This window comes from Fusarium phalaenopsidis (genome assembly GCF_050370095.1).
Source record: "Fusarium phalaenopsidis strain FUZ10S chromosome Unknown contig_32302, whole genome shotgun sequence".
In the NCBI taxonomy this organism is placed as follows: domain Eukaryota; kingdom Fungi; phylum Ascomycota; class Sordariomycetes; order Hypocreales; family Nectriaceae; genus Fusarium; species Fusarium phalaenopsidis.
Window position 1 is genome coordinate 2,690,011 of NW_028145405.1, and position 17,612 is coordinate 2,707,622.

Here is a 17,612-nt window from a genome sequence, read left to right on the forward strand (position 1 = left end):
TTTTGAATTGATTGGGTATTGTTGTCTTGTTGAAGCTCGCAACCAGTGCAGGCGTCCGTCCATGATGCCCTAAGTAGGAGTCATGGTGGGGAAGGCACGCATGGCTACAGTCGGTGCTAGCCCTGGTTGGCAACTGGCTGCCGCCTCACGCAAAGATCCCCGCGTTTTGCCTGGACACGTTTGGCAGCTGCGTTGCGTTTGTGCCCAGATACAAAGGATCGATTGGCCGACGTGACGTGAGCACAAGCGGCATGCCTTCTCCCAACTTCATCTCACCGTCTTTCATTCTTCGAAGACTGCCATTGCCCTCTCTGAGATCCGCAGCATCGAAGCCTTCCATCGCCGCTATACGACGACCCCTCCCTCACGTTACAGCTTCCTTTGGACGTCAGACCCTTCGAGCCTTTTCAGCCTCTGCCGTCGTCATGAACTCGCACGAGCTGGCCCACTACCTCGCTGACCAGCCTCCCTCGGTCGTCAGGCTTGAGATTGAGAAGCACTTCGAGCCTCTGACTGACCAGCAGAAGCGCTATGCTCACTTTATCAGCAAGTAAGTCGTCTCTGGCCCGCGGTAGCTCCAAACTCAACCTGCCCGAGTTGACCGCAAGCTATCGCGTGGGCACCTCCGTGCTAACCGCCCCCCAGGGCCGCCTTTGCTGGCACTAGGATCGTCCTGCGCCAGATCTCTCCCGAGTCTGAGCCCATCTACGATCTGATTCTGGCTCTTCACAAGTCTGCCAAGGGCGACTGGAACGCCTTGGCCAAGCAGGCCGGTGTCGAGGAGGATGAGGTCACTCGCTTCCTCGAGTACGCTGCCATGTTCCTCGGCAACAATGGCAACTACAAGAGCTTTGGCGACGCCAAGTTTATCCCCCGCTGCAGCGAGAAGACCGTTGCTGCTCTGGCTGCCACCTCTCCCGAAGCTTCCAAGTTCTATGAGGCCACAAAGGGTGGCATCTTCAGCGCTGACAACCCCGCTATTATGCACTTTGGCTACCCCGATGATGGCCACATGACAACCTACTATCCCGACTCTCCTCACATCACCAAGGCCGAGATCAAGGCCGTCTCGGACTGGATGGAGGCCAAGGGTCTCCTGCCCGAGAACAACCGACTCCGAAAGCTCCAGGATGGCAACTTTGAGATTCTCATTGCCTCGGCCGCCAAGGACATCCCTGCCGAGGGCGGTGATATTGGCAAGGAGACTGAGTTCGCCATCGAGGACGGGCCTCTGAAGGGCAAGAGTATCAAACTTGTCTACGGCGACTATTCCGCCGAGATGAAGAGCATTGCCACATTCATCAGTGGAGCTGCAGAGAACGCCGAGAACGATACCCAGAAGAACATGCATATTGCCTACAACAAGTCCTTCGAGTCTGGCTCTCTGAAGGAGTTCAAGGACAGCCAGCGGTTCTGGATCAAGGACAAGGGCCCCATGGTCGAGTCCAACATCGGTTTCATCGAGACGTACAGAGACCCTGCTGGTATCCGTGGCGAGTGGGAAGGGTTTGCCTCCATCGTTAACCTTGAGCGAACTCGCGCCTTTGGCGAGCTTGTATCCAAGGCCCCCCAACTCATCCCTCTGTTGCCCTGGGGTAGCGAGTTCGAGAAGGACAAGTTCCTGTCCCCTGACTTCACCTCTCTTGAGGTCCTGACTTTTGCTGGCTCCGGTATCCCTGCTGGCATCAACATTCCCAATTACGATGACATCCGACAGACTGAAGGTTTCAAGAACGTTTCTCTCGGAAACGTCATGAGTGCAAAGGCTCCCGATGAGAAGATTCCTTTCATCCGCGACGAGGACCTTGAGGTCTACAAGAAGCAGCGTGACGCTTCCTTTGAGGTCCAGGTTGGCCTTCACGAACTGACTGGTCACGGCTGTGGTAAGCTCCTGCAGGAGACATCTCCTGGTAACTTCAACTTTGATAAGGAGAACCCCCCTGTTAGTCCCGTCACCAACAAGCCCATCACGACATGGTACAAGCCTGGTCAGACCTGGGGTTCCGTCTTTGGTAGCATTGCTGCGTCATACGAGGAGTGCCGAGCTGAGCTTGTCGCCATGCACCTGAGTTGCGAGTTCCCTGTCCTCAAGATCTTTGGCTTTGGAGATGGCTCTGAGGACATCAACGGCGAGGCCGGTGATGTGCTTTATGCTTCATACCTCTCCATGGCTCGGGCTGGACTTGCCTCTCTCGAGATGTGGGATCCCAAGAGCCAGAAATGGGGACAGGCTCACAGCCAAGCTCGCTTCTCCATCCTCAAGTGCTTCCTTGAGGCTGAGGACGATTTCTGCAAGCTCGACTACAAGGAGGACGATCTTTCGGATTTGACTATCAAGCTGGACCGCTCCAAGATTCTCACGGCCGGCCGAGATGGTGAGTTCCCGCTTACCCTACCCTGAACGTTAAGCTAATATGTTTCTTTTAGCTGTTGCGAAGTACCTCCAGAAGCTCCACATCTACAAGTCTACTGCTGATGTCAAGACCGGTACCGACTTTTACGTCCACATGACGACTGTCGACCCCGAATTCTGGGGCAAGAAGGTTCGCGACACTGTTCTTAAGAACAAGCAGCCTCGTAAGGTCTTTGTTCAGGCCAACACCTCGTTGGACGAGGCGTCTGGAAAGGTTTCGATCAAGCACTACGATGCGTCGCTTGTGGGCATGATTGAGAGTTGGGCGGACCGTGACCTGTAAATGTGGATAAACAAGGAGAGCACATGAAGAGCAAATCATAATGGTGTACAGATATGAGAACATTAACAAGTCATGATCGTGTAGAGGCTAGAATCTGTAGAATAGAAGAAGCAAGAACAAAACATGCTGTGTCGACAGCCAGGCCACAGCCAGAAGTCCACCCTTGGTTGCAGAATTGATAGACACTCCAGAAGGTCCAGGGCGCACCACGCACACAATTTGAAACTTGAACTCCAAATCCCACCAACGACAGATAAATGTTCAATCTTGGCTCAGATCAGACAGAAGCAGCGGAGTTGCATTTTTTTTCGTTCCTTTTCACCCGGTAGACGGGAAATCCAAAGTGGGATTCATCATCATTGGCCTCTCACCGGAAGCCTCTAGATTTTTTGTATGCTCGTTTGTTTTTTGACTGTAAAACCTGATTACAGACGCCAAGATGTGACCGATGCCGTCGACTTCCAAATGCAATTGGCCAAACCAGCCCATTTCGGAGACCCTTCCCGTTCTACTAGAACCCGTCGTGTGTCGCAACCCCGGTACTCCCGCCGCCCCGGCACAAGATGGACGCATTTACCAGGCCATCTCGTGGGGCTTGTCACCCTTCCGCAAGCTGAAGGAGCTGGCGAGGTAGGAGGCCAGCAGATCCACCTTCTTGATGTTGGCAATCAGAGCCTTGTCGATAGCCTTCTGGTCGGCGGCGCGGCTGCTGTTGATCTCCTTCTTCTGTAGCCCGTGTGTCAGTTTTTGATGTCATCTTTCCTTTGGGTTGCAAGTCCGTCATACCTGGGGCTTCTCTCCCTGCTTGAAGAAGGCCTCCTCACCAGCCTTCTCCTTGGCCTTCTCGGCGGTGAAGTACTTGGGTTGGGAGATCTCCTCAATCTTCTTCTCGTCGAGGCCGGAGATGTCGACCTTGTAGGAGGTGGCGATGACGTATCGGGAGTTGACTCGTCGCAGGGGGACACCGTTGATCTTGAAGGGGCCGGTGACGAGGAGGACACCCTGGTCGAGGGACTTCAGGAGGATGACACGCTTGCCACGGAAGCGGCCAGCGAGGAGGATGAGGACAGTGCCGGGCTGGAGGGACTTGCGAGGAGTCCACGATCGGACGGCCTTGCGGACCTGTGATTTGCACCTGTTAGCGACTGATGCTGAAGGTTGCTGTTTTGAGGCTGCTATGAAATGTGTGCTTGTCGCCAATCGGTGTGTGGTCGTGGGTTGCTGATTGTGTGTGTGTTCGATATCGTGGGATATGAAATATTTCAAGCCCTGTCGCTTCTCTGTGGTCGTTCTGCGCCGGCATGACAAAATTGTCAACGGTCGAGCTGATCTCAACCCGCCTTCCCAAAACCCCCAATCCACGCGCCTCCCCAAGGAAAATGTGCAGCTGCTCGCAAAGAGCCATCATCATCATCACCGCCAGAAGAAACTCACCTTCTTGTTCTCGGCATCGTCGTCAGCGGGGTACCACTTCTTCGCCTTCTCCGAGGGAGCGGGAACCTCCCGGGTCGTCTTCCCGAACGTCTTGGATGTGGGCTTCGCCGACATGGTGACTCTCCTGGCTGGGTGACTTGGGTTGGGTGGTGAAGGAAAGGAAGACACTTGGTGTTGATGCGCCCGAAATGTTGGAATTCTGTGTGAAGGCCGCTAACGAGTTTGTGGGAAGCAAAATGTGAACCCTCTGGCGCTAGCCGAATGGGGAAATGGTACGTGCTACCCGAGAGTTGGACATGGGGCTTCTTGCACGTGATGCTGATAAGATAAGAGCTCAAGAAAGTGACCCCCGATGACGGCGGCCGAAGATGCGAGAAAGTGCTCCAGGCGTCATGAGACTGCTGGTCGAGGCTCTGTGCCGAGTAGATAATTGAGAGCTTCCCCCCCGAGATAGGATCTTTGATCCTGCTTTGAAATTTTCACGATCGCTCTTTTCTACTCTTTTCTTTGTAATCGAGTGCACAAGATGCAGGCTCGCAGACAATTGATCACTTCCACCCAGCGCCTGGCTGCTGCTGGCGCGCGGACCCGATCCATCCGACCACTTACACGAGTACTCGCAGCTCAACCTCTTCGCCCAACTCCTCTGCGATTGATCCCCAGCCTGGCCATCCGTTCGTACGCCAATGGCCGGCCACACCCTCCCGGTGGCACTCACCGGATGAACATGGGCGGCGAGGAGGAGAAGCCCGCGCTGGAGCAGTTCGGTATCGACCTGACTGCTCGGGCCAAGGACGGCAAGCTTGATCCCGTGATTGGAAGAGATGCCGAGATCCAGCGGACGATTCAGATCCTGTCGCGGCGAACCAAGAACAACCCGGTTCTCATTGGTAATGCTGGTACCGGAAAAACGGCCATCCTCGAGGGCCTCGCCCTTCGAATTGTTCGCGGTGATGTCCCCGAGAGCGTGAAGAATAAGCGGGTTATCAGTCTCGACCTTGGATCACTCATTGCCGGTGCCAAGTTCCGAGGTGACTTTGAAGAGAGGTTGAAGAAGGTTCTATCGGAAGTTGAACAGGCCGAGGGCGAAGTTATCCTGTTCATTGATGAACTCCATACTCTCCTCGGCCTTGGTAAGGCTGAAGGCTCCATCGACGCTTCCAACCTATTGAAACCTGCCCTGGCTCGTGGCGAGCTTCAGTGCTGTGGTGCCACGACACTCAACGAATACCGTCAGATCGAAAAGGATGTTGCACTGGCTCGACGATTCCAACCCATTATTGTTAGCGAGCCTTCGGTTGAAGATACTATCAGCATCCTTCGAGGTATTAAGGACAAGTATGAGGTCCACCATGGTGTCCGAATCACAGACGGTGCCTTGGTGGCTGCCGCGACTCTATCGAACCGATATATTACCGACAGATTCCTCCCAGACAAGGCCATCGATCTTATGGACGAAGCTGCTAGCCACCTCAAGCTTCAGCACGAGTCCAAGCCTGAAGACATTATGCGTCTCGACCACAAGATCATGACCATCCAGATCGAGCTCGAAAGTCTCCGGAAGGAATCAGACGTGGCGAGCAAGGAGCGCAGAGAGAAGCTGGAGAAGGACCTCGCCAAGTACAATGAAGAGATATCGGTGCTGAACAGCCGCTGGGAGAAGGAGAGGGCCGAGATCGAGTCGGTCAAGAAGGTCCAGGAGGACCTCGACAAGGCCAGGTTTGAGCTTGAGCAGGCGCAACGAGAGAACAATTTCGGCCGTGCCTCGGAGCTCAGGTTTGGTGTCATCCCCAGTCTCGAGCAGAAGCTCCCTCAGGAGGGAGAGTCCAAGGAGTCCAAGGCTGAAGACACCCTCATCCACGACTCTGTCACCTCGGACGACATTGCCAATGTCGTGTCTCGCATAACCGGCATTCCAGTATCGAAGCTGACATCCGGGCATATCGAAAAGCTGGTCCACATGGAAGACACCCTTAGGGAAGCCGTCAAGGGTCAGGACGAGGCCATCAAGGCCGTCTCCAATGCAGTTCGTCTGCAGAGAGCCGGTCTGAGTGGCGAGAACCGACCCCTAGCGTCCTTCTTCTTCCTCGGACCTACCGGTGTCGGCAAGACGGAGCTGTGCAAGAAGCTCGCCGCCTTCCTCTTCTCAACAGAGTCGGCTGTGGTCCGGTTCGACATGTCAGAGTTTCAGGAGAAGCATACCATCTCCCGACTTATCGGTGCCCCATCTGGCTACGTCGGTTACGAAGACGCTGGCCAGCTAACCGAGGCCGTCCGCCGCAAGCCATACGCCGTGCTACTATTTGATGAGTTTGAAAAGGCTCATCGTGACATTTCCGCCCTTCTGCTCCAGGTCCTCGATGAAGGCTATCTCACCGATGCCCAGGGCCACAAGGTCGACTTCAAGAACACCATCATCGTCCTCACCTCCAACCTGGGTGCCGACATTCTCGTCGGCCAGAACCACCTCCACCCCTACAAGGAGACAGCCGATGGAGACATTGACCCTTCAGTCCGCAAGGCTGTGATGGACGTTGTCGGCTCAGCGTACCCGCCCGAGTTCCTCAATCGTATCGACTCGTTTATCGTCTTCAAGCGCCTCGCCCTCAACGCGATCCGCGACATTGTCGATATTCGTCTCAAGGAGCTCCAACAGCGCCTCGACGACCGACGCATCGTCCTCTCTGTGCCGAACGAGGTTAGAGACTGGCTCGCGGAGCGCGGCTACGATCCCAAGTATGGTGCTCGTCCCTTGAACCGGCTCATCACCAACGAGATTGGCAACCACCTGGCGGACCAGATCATCAAGGGCCAGCTCAAGATGGGTGAGACTGCTGAAGTCAAGATCCGCGACGACAAGGAGGGTCTGGAGATTGATGTCAAGCCCAAGGAAAAAGCCGCCCCTGCTGCCGCTACTTGAGGGACTTTGTCCAGGTCTTTGGAGTTTATTGGTTAACGAGTTTAGGTGTTCCATGTCTATTTAATCACGTGTAGTATTTTTGTACAATAGTATAGCATAGTCTCCCACTGTAAATAACGGCAAGAGAAAAAAAAAATAGTCAGGATATCATGATAGCATGGATCCAAATGTAGAATACCAAGTTTGATACCCAATTCAAAAACACGTCAAAGAAATGCCTATCGGATGTCATGCGCACTGTTGCCCGTATTGTGACCAGGTGGAATATCCCGCCACCATGATGGCGTGTTGAGGCCTGAATGGCAGCACCACATTCCCGTTCCGTGAGGGCTTGCAGGTCACATCACGATGAATGCACCCACCAACGACAGACTCCACACTCGTCTCGTTCTCTCTCTCCACAGTCTTGCAGTGAGGAGGGTTACTTTGGTAAGCACCCTGTGATGGAGAGTTATCCCTCACTATCCTACGGTATGCCGAAGTTGGCGGATAGTTGAATGACGATTCGCTACCTGTCTGACATTGACAACTCACAGACAACATCACCCATGTTTTCCCCTTATCTTTCCCAAGTCCCAAAACCCAGTGACGGATCCCTCGCCAAGTCGTTTAGCTGACCTCGGCAAGTAATCATGTAGGACTGCATACTCCCACTAGCCCAATCTTGGAGAGGACACTCATCATGAACATGGCTCTTCAAAATCAACAGGGTTATCATGGACGAAAAATAGATTCTACGTTCAATCACCAAGCACATCTACACATTCTTTTCAAACATAGCATCTTCAGAAAAAAAACAGACGTCTCTACGAAAACAGTCCAGTCTCGCATTAGCTCCTAATTCATGCGTTTCTCGTTACTCGGGTTCCAGTCGTGGCCATGCTCCCTCATGTCGTAAAAAAAAAAAGACACACAAAGATGAAAGAAAGAAACCAGTGCGCCACGGTGTGAGAGACTAGGTATCGTGCGTGTGGTGTAAGATCTGTGAGGATGCATTCTTTTCAAAGAGCAAACGACACCCGAATTGACGACTGTACAAATATCCCGGGATTCCCCAAAAGACGCCTCCCATCATCACCCGACTTTTCCTCCAAGAGAAGAAAAAAAGAAAGTACGTTCTGTGTTCCTCGGGATGAGCTGAGCTGGCGGAGATGACGACTCTTGCAAGCAGGAATTGATTGACCGGACCGAAAAGGCGAGGCGAGGCTCACGAGGAAGCACCAATTGAGAGATTGAGAAAGAGGGAACGCGGAAAAGAGGTTGCTTTAACAGAAAACGTCAAGACTGAGACGCGACTTGTTTGGTTCAAGGATCATCTTCGATTGGTTGACCGATAACTTTGCAAATTACAACCGAAACCTCGAATAATCAAAGTCGAGAAAAGAGCCATGTGAGAGTATGTGGCAGAGAGCTGGAGGGAGAAGGCGGGTTTTGTTCAAAGGAGACTTCTCGTCAGTCTTTCTACTGGTGGCCAGCCTTTCGGAGCGTGTTGGCGAGCCACTCGAGACCCTCGTAGAGACCATCACCGGAGGTAGCACAGGTGGACTGGATGTACTGTTGGGTGGTGAAGCCTGATTAGCATGTGACTTTGTATGGCGAGATTTTGCCCGGCCTCTCGAGACCGGGCAGTCGACATCGGAAGACGACCGTCTTGTACTTACCCAGGCGCGTTGTCGCAGGCTGTGGAGGCCAAGCTTGTCTGTGATCTCGGCGGCGTTCATGGCATTCTATCGTAGGCATCACGTCAGTTCAAAGTTACCGCGGTTACATGGATGGATGAGGGGGAGAAAATGGAGAGACGGGGTCAAGGTGGGGTCGTGACGTACGGGAAGATCCTGCTTGTTGGCAAAGACAAGGAGAATGGCATCTCGGAGCTCGTCCTCGTTGAGCATGCGCTGAAGTTCCTCTCGGGCCTCAACGATACGGTCGCGATCGTTGGAGTCGACGACGAAGATGATACCCTGAGTGTTCTGGAAGTAGTGCCTCCACAGAGGTCGGATCTTGTCCTGACCACCGACATCCCACACGGTGAACTGGATGTTCTTGTACTCTACGGTCTCGACGTTGAAGCCTGGAGTGGAAAAAGACAGCGTGTCAGCGTTCTAGCGCGATCGCAGCGGGCGGGCGGGGGCAGAGCATACCGATGGTGGGAATGGTGGTGACGATTTCACCGAGCTTGAGCTTGTACAGGATGGTGGTTTTACCGGCAGCATCAAGACCGACCATCAGAATTCGCATCTCCTTCTTCCCCCACAGTCGGTCGAACAGCTTCGAAAAGGCGAGACCCATGTTTGCGGTTTGAGGCTTGGACGCCTGTATGAATTGCTATAGAGTAGAGGGATCTGAGGAGAGGCGCAAGGTCAGCGGGGTCGGAAGACGGTGTGTTGAGAAAGGAGGACGTGGCGAGGGGCAAAGGGGGACAAGGCTAGATAAATGGAAGAGGCAAGACAAGACAGGCTGAGACAGAAGTGGGAGGGATGGCAGACAAGGGAGGAGGAGGCTGGTGATTGATTGATTTGATTGTTGGAGTTGATGATGCGGGAGGAGGCGGGACAGGTTTGCTTTATGGGCGAGTGTCGCGAAAGGACACCTAAGATGATGATGGTCGAGGCAGCGATCATGGTGCTCGCCATCAACATCTCCCGACTGTCATCCTAGATTCCCTTGGGCCATCAGGCACATCTCGTTCCAGGCTGCCGTATTCGCCGGCTGATGCCAGGTGTACTGCGCTGTGCAGGTGCTCATGCTCAAGTGGCCACGAGGCGAATCAACGGGGGACAGCTGAGAGCCAGGCGGGCGGGATTGAACGGCGGCGACGGCGAACACGGAGCGGCAGCGCAACAAGAGAAGAGCCCAACCATGAGGCCATCGCCAGCGGGGGTAAACGGGAAGGCTCGAGACGGCAGCGAGGGCAGGATACGGCCGCAGCCTGATGGAAAATGACTCTGAACTGAACTTACTGGATCGTGGGGCGGTCCGTTTGGGTGGTGGTGCAGGAAAAAAAAACCGACGGCGACGATGGGGTGCGGCGGCTGTCGTGTGGTTTGGGGACTTGTCGGTGTAAGAAGTCGACGTGCTCGGAGAGAGAACAGGACAGAACGGAACAGAGGGGGAGATAGATCCGTTGATCGAATGGCTGGGCTGTGGCTCTTTTGGGCTTTTTTTGCGGCCTTGGGCTGCTGCTGGGGCTGGGGCCACTGGGGGCCACTGGGGACCGTGCTGGCGGAGGGCAGGTTACTGGCTCGCGGGGGCAGGGAATTCTGGAGCCTGGCGAGCAGCAGGTACTAGCCTGCCCTGGCCGTAAGCTACTCGCAGTGGATTCCAAGGACCGTTCAGGGGGAGAGGGGAGCTGAGACAGACTGGAGGGGTACGACAGACAGCAGCACATGTGCGTGCACCGCCACAGTCAGGACTTTTGCTCTGATACGAAGAGAAGAAAGAATGAGCAGAGAGAAGCAAGACTCAGTAGAAGTAAGTAGATACAGTGATACTATTTTCAATTCACCATAATATCACATCTCGTCTAATATCCTACCATGCCCGACTCAATGCCACACTCCAGATGCCGCGCAATCGTGACCCGCCCCTGGCTTATCAGTCCCGCCATCTCATCCCTTTCTGAGGTGTTCGCAAGGACAGATAATCGACAAGCACAAGCACAATCCCGCCCTCGCCTCCCAAGCCACACACAGAGAGTGAAAGATCCACACGAGCCCACTTTCCCCCTTTTAGGCTGGACCACCTCGGGATTGGCTTTGCTGTTTAGAGGACAGCAAAGTTGTTTGATCGTGGCTGAGAAGGGGGGGTGCACCAGCCACAACCGAGGCTGGTGCTGGCCGCTGCGGAAAGGTGTCAATTCGCGACTCCATGTGTTGTAGCTCCAACAAGGAGAAACTTGATAGATGACCTTGACAGTGTAATCGCCCGGATCAAGATCCTCCCGCAGGCAACCACGACACTCCCTTGACCTTCTCACCGACGACCCTTCACTCCTTCGGGCTTTTATCACCAAAAACACAGTCATCATGCACTTCTTCACAGCCGCAAGGGCCCTCCTCGCCGCCGCCATCTTCCAGGCCGCTACCGCTCACAACATCGTCCTTCCCGCCCACGGCCGCGAGTGCTTCCACGAGACCCTCCACAAGGATGACACCATGACCGTCACCTTCCAGGTCGGCGACCGCGAGTTTGGCAGCGCAGGCAACCTCGACATTGACTTTTGGGTACGTGTCCACATGGGGGACGTAAAGAACCAGAAGTGATCTGACTATGGATGGATAGATCAACAACCCCGCCGGCCAGTACGAGGCCAACGAGAAGAGTGTCTCCAACGGCGACTACTCCTTCACCGCCAAGCACGACGGCAAGTACGTCTACTGCTTCGGCAACGAGAACTGGGGCGCCAACACCAAGGAGGTGTCGTTCAACGTCCACGGCATCGTCTACGTGAGCGAGTCTGATCTCCCCGCCGACCCTCTCGACCGCGAAGGTTAGTATCCGAAAACCGTACACTCTAAAGCTCCAGCTTACACAATCTCCAGTCCGCAAGCTCTCCGACCTCCTCGCCCAGGTCAAGGACGAGCAGCAGTACATCATCATCCGCGAGCGCACCCACCGAAACACCGCTGAGAGCACCAACAGCCGAGTCAAGTGGTGGAACATGTTTGTCATTGGCGTCGTCATCGGCGAGTCCCTGTTCCAGGTCTGGTGGCTGCGACGCTTCTTCGAGGTCAAGCGCGTGGTATAGATGGGGGTTTTGAGAACGCACATTGATTTAGTACCCGCGATTTGCGAGGACCGTACCGGCGCAAAAACTGGGAGACGAAAGAGCCTTGGGAAACTGGATGGGATGCTACACAAACGAGCGGTCGGGAATATGCTCTATGTGATAATAAGTGTACAAAATTTATGTCTGAAGACGGCGACTTTTAATCATTCCTCACAAGCTGAACCTTTAAGAGTCGTGCCATGATTCAATGTGTAACCATCAAGTTTAACCAGTCTATTCCCATATATATGTATATGATATGTTTACACTACACCATCTGAAAGATCCAAGGCATCATCCAGGTCATTCATTATCATTCCGTCTCATTCCTCAATGGCAAGACATGAACCCGTAGACAAGACGACCAGACAAGCAAACCTAACGCCATCCGCAACTCCGAACAAATGTCAAGAGTAAAACAAATAGAAAAACAGAAGAACAACTCTATGCACCTGGGTCAGACTGGCCTTCTTGGCCGTCAGTGCCGGGCTTTGGGGCTTCAACGGGCAGCTCAACCTCCTTGACAGGATGCAGCAGCATGGGTGGAAGACACATCCTTCCCTCGCCGCCGCGCATGTTGCCCACGCCCTTACCCTTCTTGCTCTTATCTTCAGTCGCCTCAAACTCCTCACCTCCATCATTGTTAACCCGGAGGCCCAGCCATCGGCGGTACAGGTTGGGCGCAAAGCCTGAGTTATAGAACCACGAGAGTCCGTGCATGTTGTGCTCTCTGTCTCCAAAGATGCTCGTCCGCGAACCACCACTAGAGCCATCGCGGCCATTGTTGTAGACCTGCGCCATGTACGCCGTCGGCCAAGACCGGTCGACAAAGACAGGGTGAGGCGCCGAGACAGCCTTGTAGCCATGGTGGAGAGCCACGGTGGCAGGCCACATCTCCGGGAAGGCAAACTGCTTCTTAAAGGCTGTCATCTTGTGCATGGTCGTCAGAAGTCGGCGAGACATGCGTGAAGTGGTGATGATGTTGGCACGGCGAGGCGGCAGGCCTTCAGTGCGGTTGAAGCCCGTGATATCATCCTTAAGACCCCAAGAAGTGCCGTCAGGGTTGAAGATGGGGTTGAGTGCGATGTAATCAGCCTCCTCGCCGACACCCCATTGGTAGTGGTCCTTCTCGTAGGATGTGGGTGCGACAGGGTCGTTGCCAGGCTCAAACCAGTCATTGTCATCGTTGGAACGCAGAGGACCCCAGACGGTGCGATCACCCTTGGTATCGGCATCAGGAGACTTGCCATCGAGGTCGAGGCCAGGAACCTTCTTCCAGACATTGTCAGCACCAACAACACCCATCTGGCTCTGAACGCGAGCCATCTGCGAGAAGTCCTCCCAGCTGCCGTGAACGCTAGGGAAGTAGAAGCGAGAGTTGCGCTCCCAAAGACCCTTGCGAGGCTGGTCTCTAGCCCAGTTCTCGAGCTTGCTGAAGAGGTCGTAGTAGTGGCCAGTGTAACGCACATCCATCTCCCACTGCCAAAAGTAGTCGTACTCGGGGTGCATGTAGGCAAAGTACTGCATTGCCATTGAGAGGCCGCGGTAGACGCCGTGAACGGGCAGATCGGGACCGCGAGTAAAGTGATCGTAGATGCCCTGGTAGAGAGCCAGCATTTGAGTCTCTGACCAGAGTGTCACCAAGCCCCTGAATTCCTCGGGGATAGCCTCCTCGATTCGCTCCCGGTAGGTATCTTGGTCAGCCCAAACGGGGTGAGCAGCCTCGTTCTTGATCTGAACAAGCAAGTGGATGTCATAACGACCACCAGACGTCACGGCGAGCTCAGTGATGAGGGATCGGATGTTGGCGATATCATCCTCACGCCAGTGGTACTCATCCCAGCAGCGTACAACGACAGCAGTACGTGCCTTTTTAACCTGAGGTGCCTTAGCCTGCTCGGTGCTGGCAGAGTTGGACTTCTCAGTCTTGGTCTCGTGGGTTTCTTCGGCCTTGGACTCCTGAGCCTTTGGTTCCGCAGCCTTGGACACCACAGGTGTCGGCTCAGCAGCCTTGGACTCGACAACCTTGGACTCGGTAGCTTTAGACTCGACGGCCTTGGACTCAACAGGCGCGGACTGTGTGGGTTTGGAGTCTTTAGACTTGACTTCCTCAGTCTTAGGCTTCTCGCTCTTGGAAACCGAGGGTTCAGGGGTAGCAGCCTCCTTGCCTGTCTTGGTCTTGTCCTCCTCCACGCCGCGGCGCTCAAGAGAAGGAGATGGCGCTGGCGCCTTGGGTTCGTGGATGAAGAAGCCATGAGGGGTAAGAGTCTTGGGAGGAAGGGCCTTGAAACGAGCTTGGTTGGCCTTGAAGCAGCGGCGCTGGACCTCAGCCCAGTCAACCTGTCGGTAGTCGACCTTGGGTGTCTTGTCCCAAACAGCATCAGAGCCCTCCTTCTGACCATGTTCTCCGACGCTCAGTCCACCGTTCCTCGAGGAGTAGCCATAGCCGTAAGGTCCGTAGCGGCCATAACGGTCGAAGCAGATGTTCTCGGGCAGATCCAGCACTTCGTATGATCCAACAGCGTGCTCGGGGAATCCTTGAGGGCGGCCGTTGTAGTACCGAAGCTGAGGAACCCGAACCGTGCGGTCAGCGTCAAGGAAGCATTCTTGGATATCCGTCTCTTCGCTTCGTCCAGGATATCCGTTCCAGCCGTGGCTCTCAGGGAGCTCTCGCTTGGCCTTGGACTCCTCTTCAGGCTTCTTTTCGTCCTTGGTCTCTTCCTTAGGCTTGGGCTTGCCTTCAGCCTCTTCCTCGATTTCCTTGGTGGCTGCCTTGTCGGTCTCGTCGCTATCCTTGTTGCCCTTGACCTCGTTCTGGTTGTTCCACTCGTTGCCTTCTCCGAGCATGGAGGGCTCGTCCTTAACGTGGGGCCACTCGGGCTTGATCTCCTCCATTGTAACCAAATTCTTTAGTCCTCCATAATATCTCTCCAGGAATGGGAACTTCTCCCAGGCAGGAGGAGGCGGTGGTCGACTCTTTACCTGACCATTCGCGACCTTCCAGTTCTCCACCTGGCTGGCTCGCACCAGGGTCAGGATCAGGACAATGATGAAGCCTATTACGAAGCACAGCAGGTAGCGCGTGACCTTTGTGGGTAGTCGGTAAGGGTACACTCGGGCGATTTTCCGGCTTAGGGGGAGCGGCTTCTTCTTGTGCTTGGGCAGCATCAAAAGTCCGCTCGAGGCAGACCCAGATGTGTGTCTTGAGGAACCCGGCGACGAGCTGCCAGGGGAGTAGGGCTCGTCATCCTCATCGTCGGTAGAGTAGTCATCGTCCGAATATCGTTCCTTGGTCGGAGAGCTGATCTTCTTGTAAAGCGGCAGCTTCGGCTCGCGAGGCCGCAGAGGGTTTGATAGCAAACCCATGCTGGGAGCTGGTTCTATAATGTCCTATATCTGGTCAGCTATTGTTGGTGGAATGCGATGTCTGGGGACTGACCAGCAAGTGAAGCTCCCTTGGCCCAATTTGGGCAGATTCTCAGGTTCTAGCGGTGTCTATAGTCGGGTTCAGATCGCTGGAATGGACGTGTTCACGTATAAGTAGGCGTGTTTAAGAGTCGTCAAAAGAATCGTCAAGGCCATACAGAAGGAGAAATCATAAAAGGAACAGAGAGGTAGAAAGGAGATCTTTCCAACCCTAGCCGAGACAGAGTTCTTTGCTGCAGCACCCAGACCCATGCATGCGTCGTCATTCGCTATTTTGTTTTGTTAGGGACCATGCGGTTGCGGGGCAACAGGCGAGCTTGGCCTCGACTTCGGCCGGCCATTGTTCCATGGCTTCCGGTAATTAGCATGCATCCGCAACCAGCCAGTCACCGAGAGTCCTTGCATTGACTTGTACAACTCTAGCTGGTCGGTTGAGGGGAGTGCTTGGGTAGGGTTGCATGTGCATTTGGGTTTGAATATGGTTTCGGTTATGCTGGACGAAGCAATGAAGATATTTCCTCCTCACGTGCTACCCATAGTTGCCTATTCTTGTACGACAGACTGAGTGATACAGCTTCTTCACCTACAGGCAGCCCAGCTGAAACAACTAAGCAGCCGTTACTGATCGCCACCTTCTGTTCGAATTAAGGACATACTGAGCGCCCCTAGATGTGCTGACCACCCAGTTCACCTTGTGTCCAGGGTAGCACTCACCTCGTCTTACACCGCGGTCTCCTATCTCCTCCCGTCCCGCTTCCATCAAGCTAGACTGTCTTATGACCCAATGCAGCGTCGTCATCGCTCGAGATCCGCTCTCTGGAAGCTCAGTTAAGCTCAACCCAACGTCATGGCTCAACGCCAATCAACCCCGCGCGGGGGGAAACAAAGCGCCTGGGCTTGAAACGAGACACGGCGGCACTGCAGGTGCAGCTTCCGTTGGCTGCTGGCCTCAAGTGCTGATCCCCGCGTAGAGCAAAGCTTGTGCGGCTGATGTGACGGCGCACAAGAGGCCCAATTGCACTTCTTTCGGGCTGTCGGCGTCAGGGCTTGCTCTGCTTGGTGTGGTTGGTGGTTGGATCCTGCCGGGCATCAGATGACGATCCCCTCCTCTGGTTCCTGCACACAGCTCCAAGTTTCCCGCCTTTCGTGAAAATTTAGGAAAGCCACTGAAATATTAAAACCTGCCTTCTCGCCTAGTTCCCTCTATCGAAAGGGCTGTTGATGTCCCAAGTCTTTGAGTCTAGGCTTCTCCCATTGGTTTCACGTCACACTTACACGGGCGTCGCCCACAAAGAAGATTCACCGTGGCATTGTGGCCGACGACCTACTACCCAAACATACCCTACATTACGACATCATAACCAATTCGTACTGCCACTGCCATGTCCTTCGCTATCACGTCGGCTGAGACCCTCACCTCGCCTCCTCCTGACCTCAAGGGCGAAGTCGAGGTCGAGGCGCTCAACATCTCATGCGTCCTCCGTCAACAGCCCATCTCCGTGACCCTCGACGGCCCTACCATATTCTTATCCGCTCTTGCGCTCCTCCTTGTCGTCCATTTCCTCGAACCCTACCACGCTGAGCTCCTCATCGGTCTCGTTCCTCTAGTATTGCTCATTCAGAATGATTACCAGAACTTCCTAAACCTGGGCCCCGGCGGTACGCCTTCGACCTTCGCTGGTTACATCCGTATATCATGGTTCCGCCTGTGGTCTCTCAGTGACCCCTTTATCCCACCAGCGGCGGACCCAACCCGGCTCCCAACATCTGGCATCCTCAATCGATATCACCTCCCGTACCGCGCGGGACCACGTCCCATCGTTGCAGGCATCGCGCCCCAGAGGCAGCTCGACCAACACGGGTCCCGAGGGTGCTACCGTGCCGTCCGCAGGTCCATGGAGAAGCTGGCGAGCCGCATCCCCAAGAAATTTGGCACCGAGAGATCGTGCCTTGAGAAGCATGGCCTAGCCCTCTTTGCGAGACACCCGCTTCAGACAAACTGCCAGGGCGAGATCTGCCATGTTCACGATTCAGATCACTCGATGCACATGTGCCTTCACCCGGATGATATAAAAGAGGTGCTAGACAAGGGCTGGGGCCAGAGACATCCCCTCGCGTGGAGGAGTCGCTTCCTCAAGAGCCCAGTGTCGCCCGACTTTGTCATGATCTATGCACCACGAGGTGAGATTTGTAGATTGAGCACGTTAATCAGTAACCGGCTAATATAGCTTCCCAACTAGACGATGAAGAATTGCAAATAATCTGCAATGTTATCGAGGCTGCCATCTGGTATACAGTCGCCGAGGACATCGAAATGACTACACCTCTGAAATCTACCTGACCCTACCTAGATTATAAGAGTCAAGGA

General features: G+C 54.5%; 7 protein-coding genes across 7 annotated transcripts; 4 read left to right on the forward strand and 3 right to left on the reverse strand.

Annotated features, from left to right (window-relative positions):
* Window positions 1-425: 425 nt before the first annotated feature.
* On the forward strand, window positions 426-2,696 carry LRP88_08199 (dipeptidyl-peptidase III; the record flags this gene model as incomplete). Its single annotated transcript, XM_083244708.1, has 3 exons — window positions 426-550; window positions 646-2,375; window positions 2,428-2,696. The coding sequence occupies 3 exons, from the start codon at window positions 426-428 to the stop codon at window positions 2,694-2,696; spliced, it is 2,124 nt and encodes a 707-aa protein (XP_083099202.1).
* Window positions 2,697-3,269: 573 nt separating this feature from the next.
* LRP88_08200 (60S ribosomal protein eL6) lies at window positions 3,270-4,244 on the reverse strand (the record flags this gene model as incomplete). The annotated part of the gene is made up of 3 exons (XM_083244709.1): window positions 3,270-3,422; window positions 3,483-3,818; window positions 4,131-4,244. The coding sequence occupies 3 exons, from the start codon at window positions 4,242-4,244 to the stop codon at window positions 3,270-3,272; spliced, it is 603 nt and encodes a 200-aa protein (XP_083099203.1).
* A 412-nt stretch (window positions 4,245-4,656) lies between these two features.
* Window positions 4,657-7,050, forward strand: LRP88_08201 (chaperone ATPase HSP78; the record flags this gene model as incomplete). The annotated part of the gene is made up of 1 exon (XM_083244710.1): window positions 4,657-7,050. The coding sequence occupies one exon, from the start codon at window positions 4,657-4,659 to the stop codon at window positions 7,048-7,050; it is 2,394 nt and encodes a 797-aa protein (XP_083099204.1).
* Window positions 7,051-8,511: 1,461 nt separating this feature from the next.
* Window positions 8,512-9,339, reverse strand: LRP88_08202 (ADP-ribosylation factor family-domain-containing protein; the record flags this gene model as incomplete). The annotated part of the gene is made up of 4 exons (XM_083244711.1): window positions 8,512-8,604; window positions 8,712-8,777; window positions 8,877-9,121; window positions 9,192-9,339. The coding sequence occupies 4 exons, from the start codon at window positions 9,337-9,339 to the stop codon at window positions 8,512-8,514; spliced, it is 552 nt and encodes a 183-aa protein (XP_083099205.1).
* Window positions 9,340-11,075: 1,736 nt separating this feature from the next.
* Window positions 11,076-11,797, forward strand: LRP88_08203 (emp24/gp25L/p24 family/GOLD-domain-containing protein; the record flags this gene model as incomplete). The annotated part of the gene is made up of 3 exons (XM_083244712.1): window positions 11,076-11,273; window positions 11,332-11,539; window positions 11,592-11,797. The coding sequence occupies 3 exons, from the start codon at window positions 11,076-11,078 to the stop codon at window positions 11,795-11,797; spliced, it is 612 nt and encodes a 203-aa protein (XP_083099206.1).
* Window positions 11,798-12,262: 465 nt separating this feature from the next.
* LRP88_08204 (DUF3405 domain-containing protein) lies at window positions 12,263-15,184 on the reverse strand (the record flags this gene model as incomplete). The annotated part of the gene is made up of 1 exon (XM_083244713.1): window positions 12,263-15,184. One exon carries the CDS (start codon window positions 15,182-15,184, stop codon window positions 12,263-12,265), a length of 2,922 nt encoding a protein of 973 aa, XP_083099207.1.
* A 1,442-nt stretch (window positions 15,185-16,626) lies between these two features.
* On the forward strand, window positions 16,627-17,585 carry LRP88_08205 (uncharacterized protein; the record flags this gene model as incomplete). The annotated part of the gene is made up of 2 exons (XM_083244714.1): window positions 16,627-17,425; window positions 17,485-17,585. 2 exons carry the CDS (start codon window positions 16,627-16,629, stop codon window positions 17,583-17,585), a joined length of 900 nt encoding a protein of 299 aa, XP_083099208.1.
* Window positions 17,586-17,612: the final 27 nt, after the last annotated feature.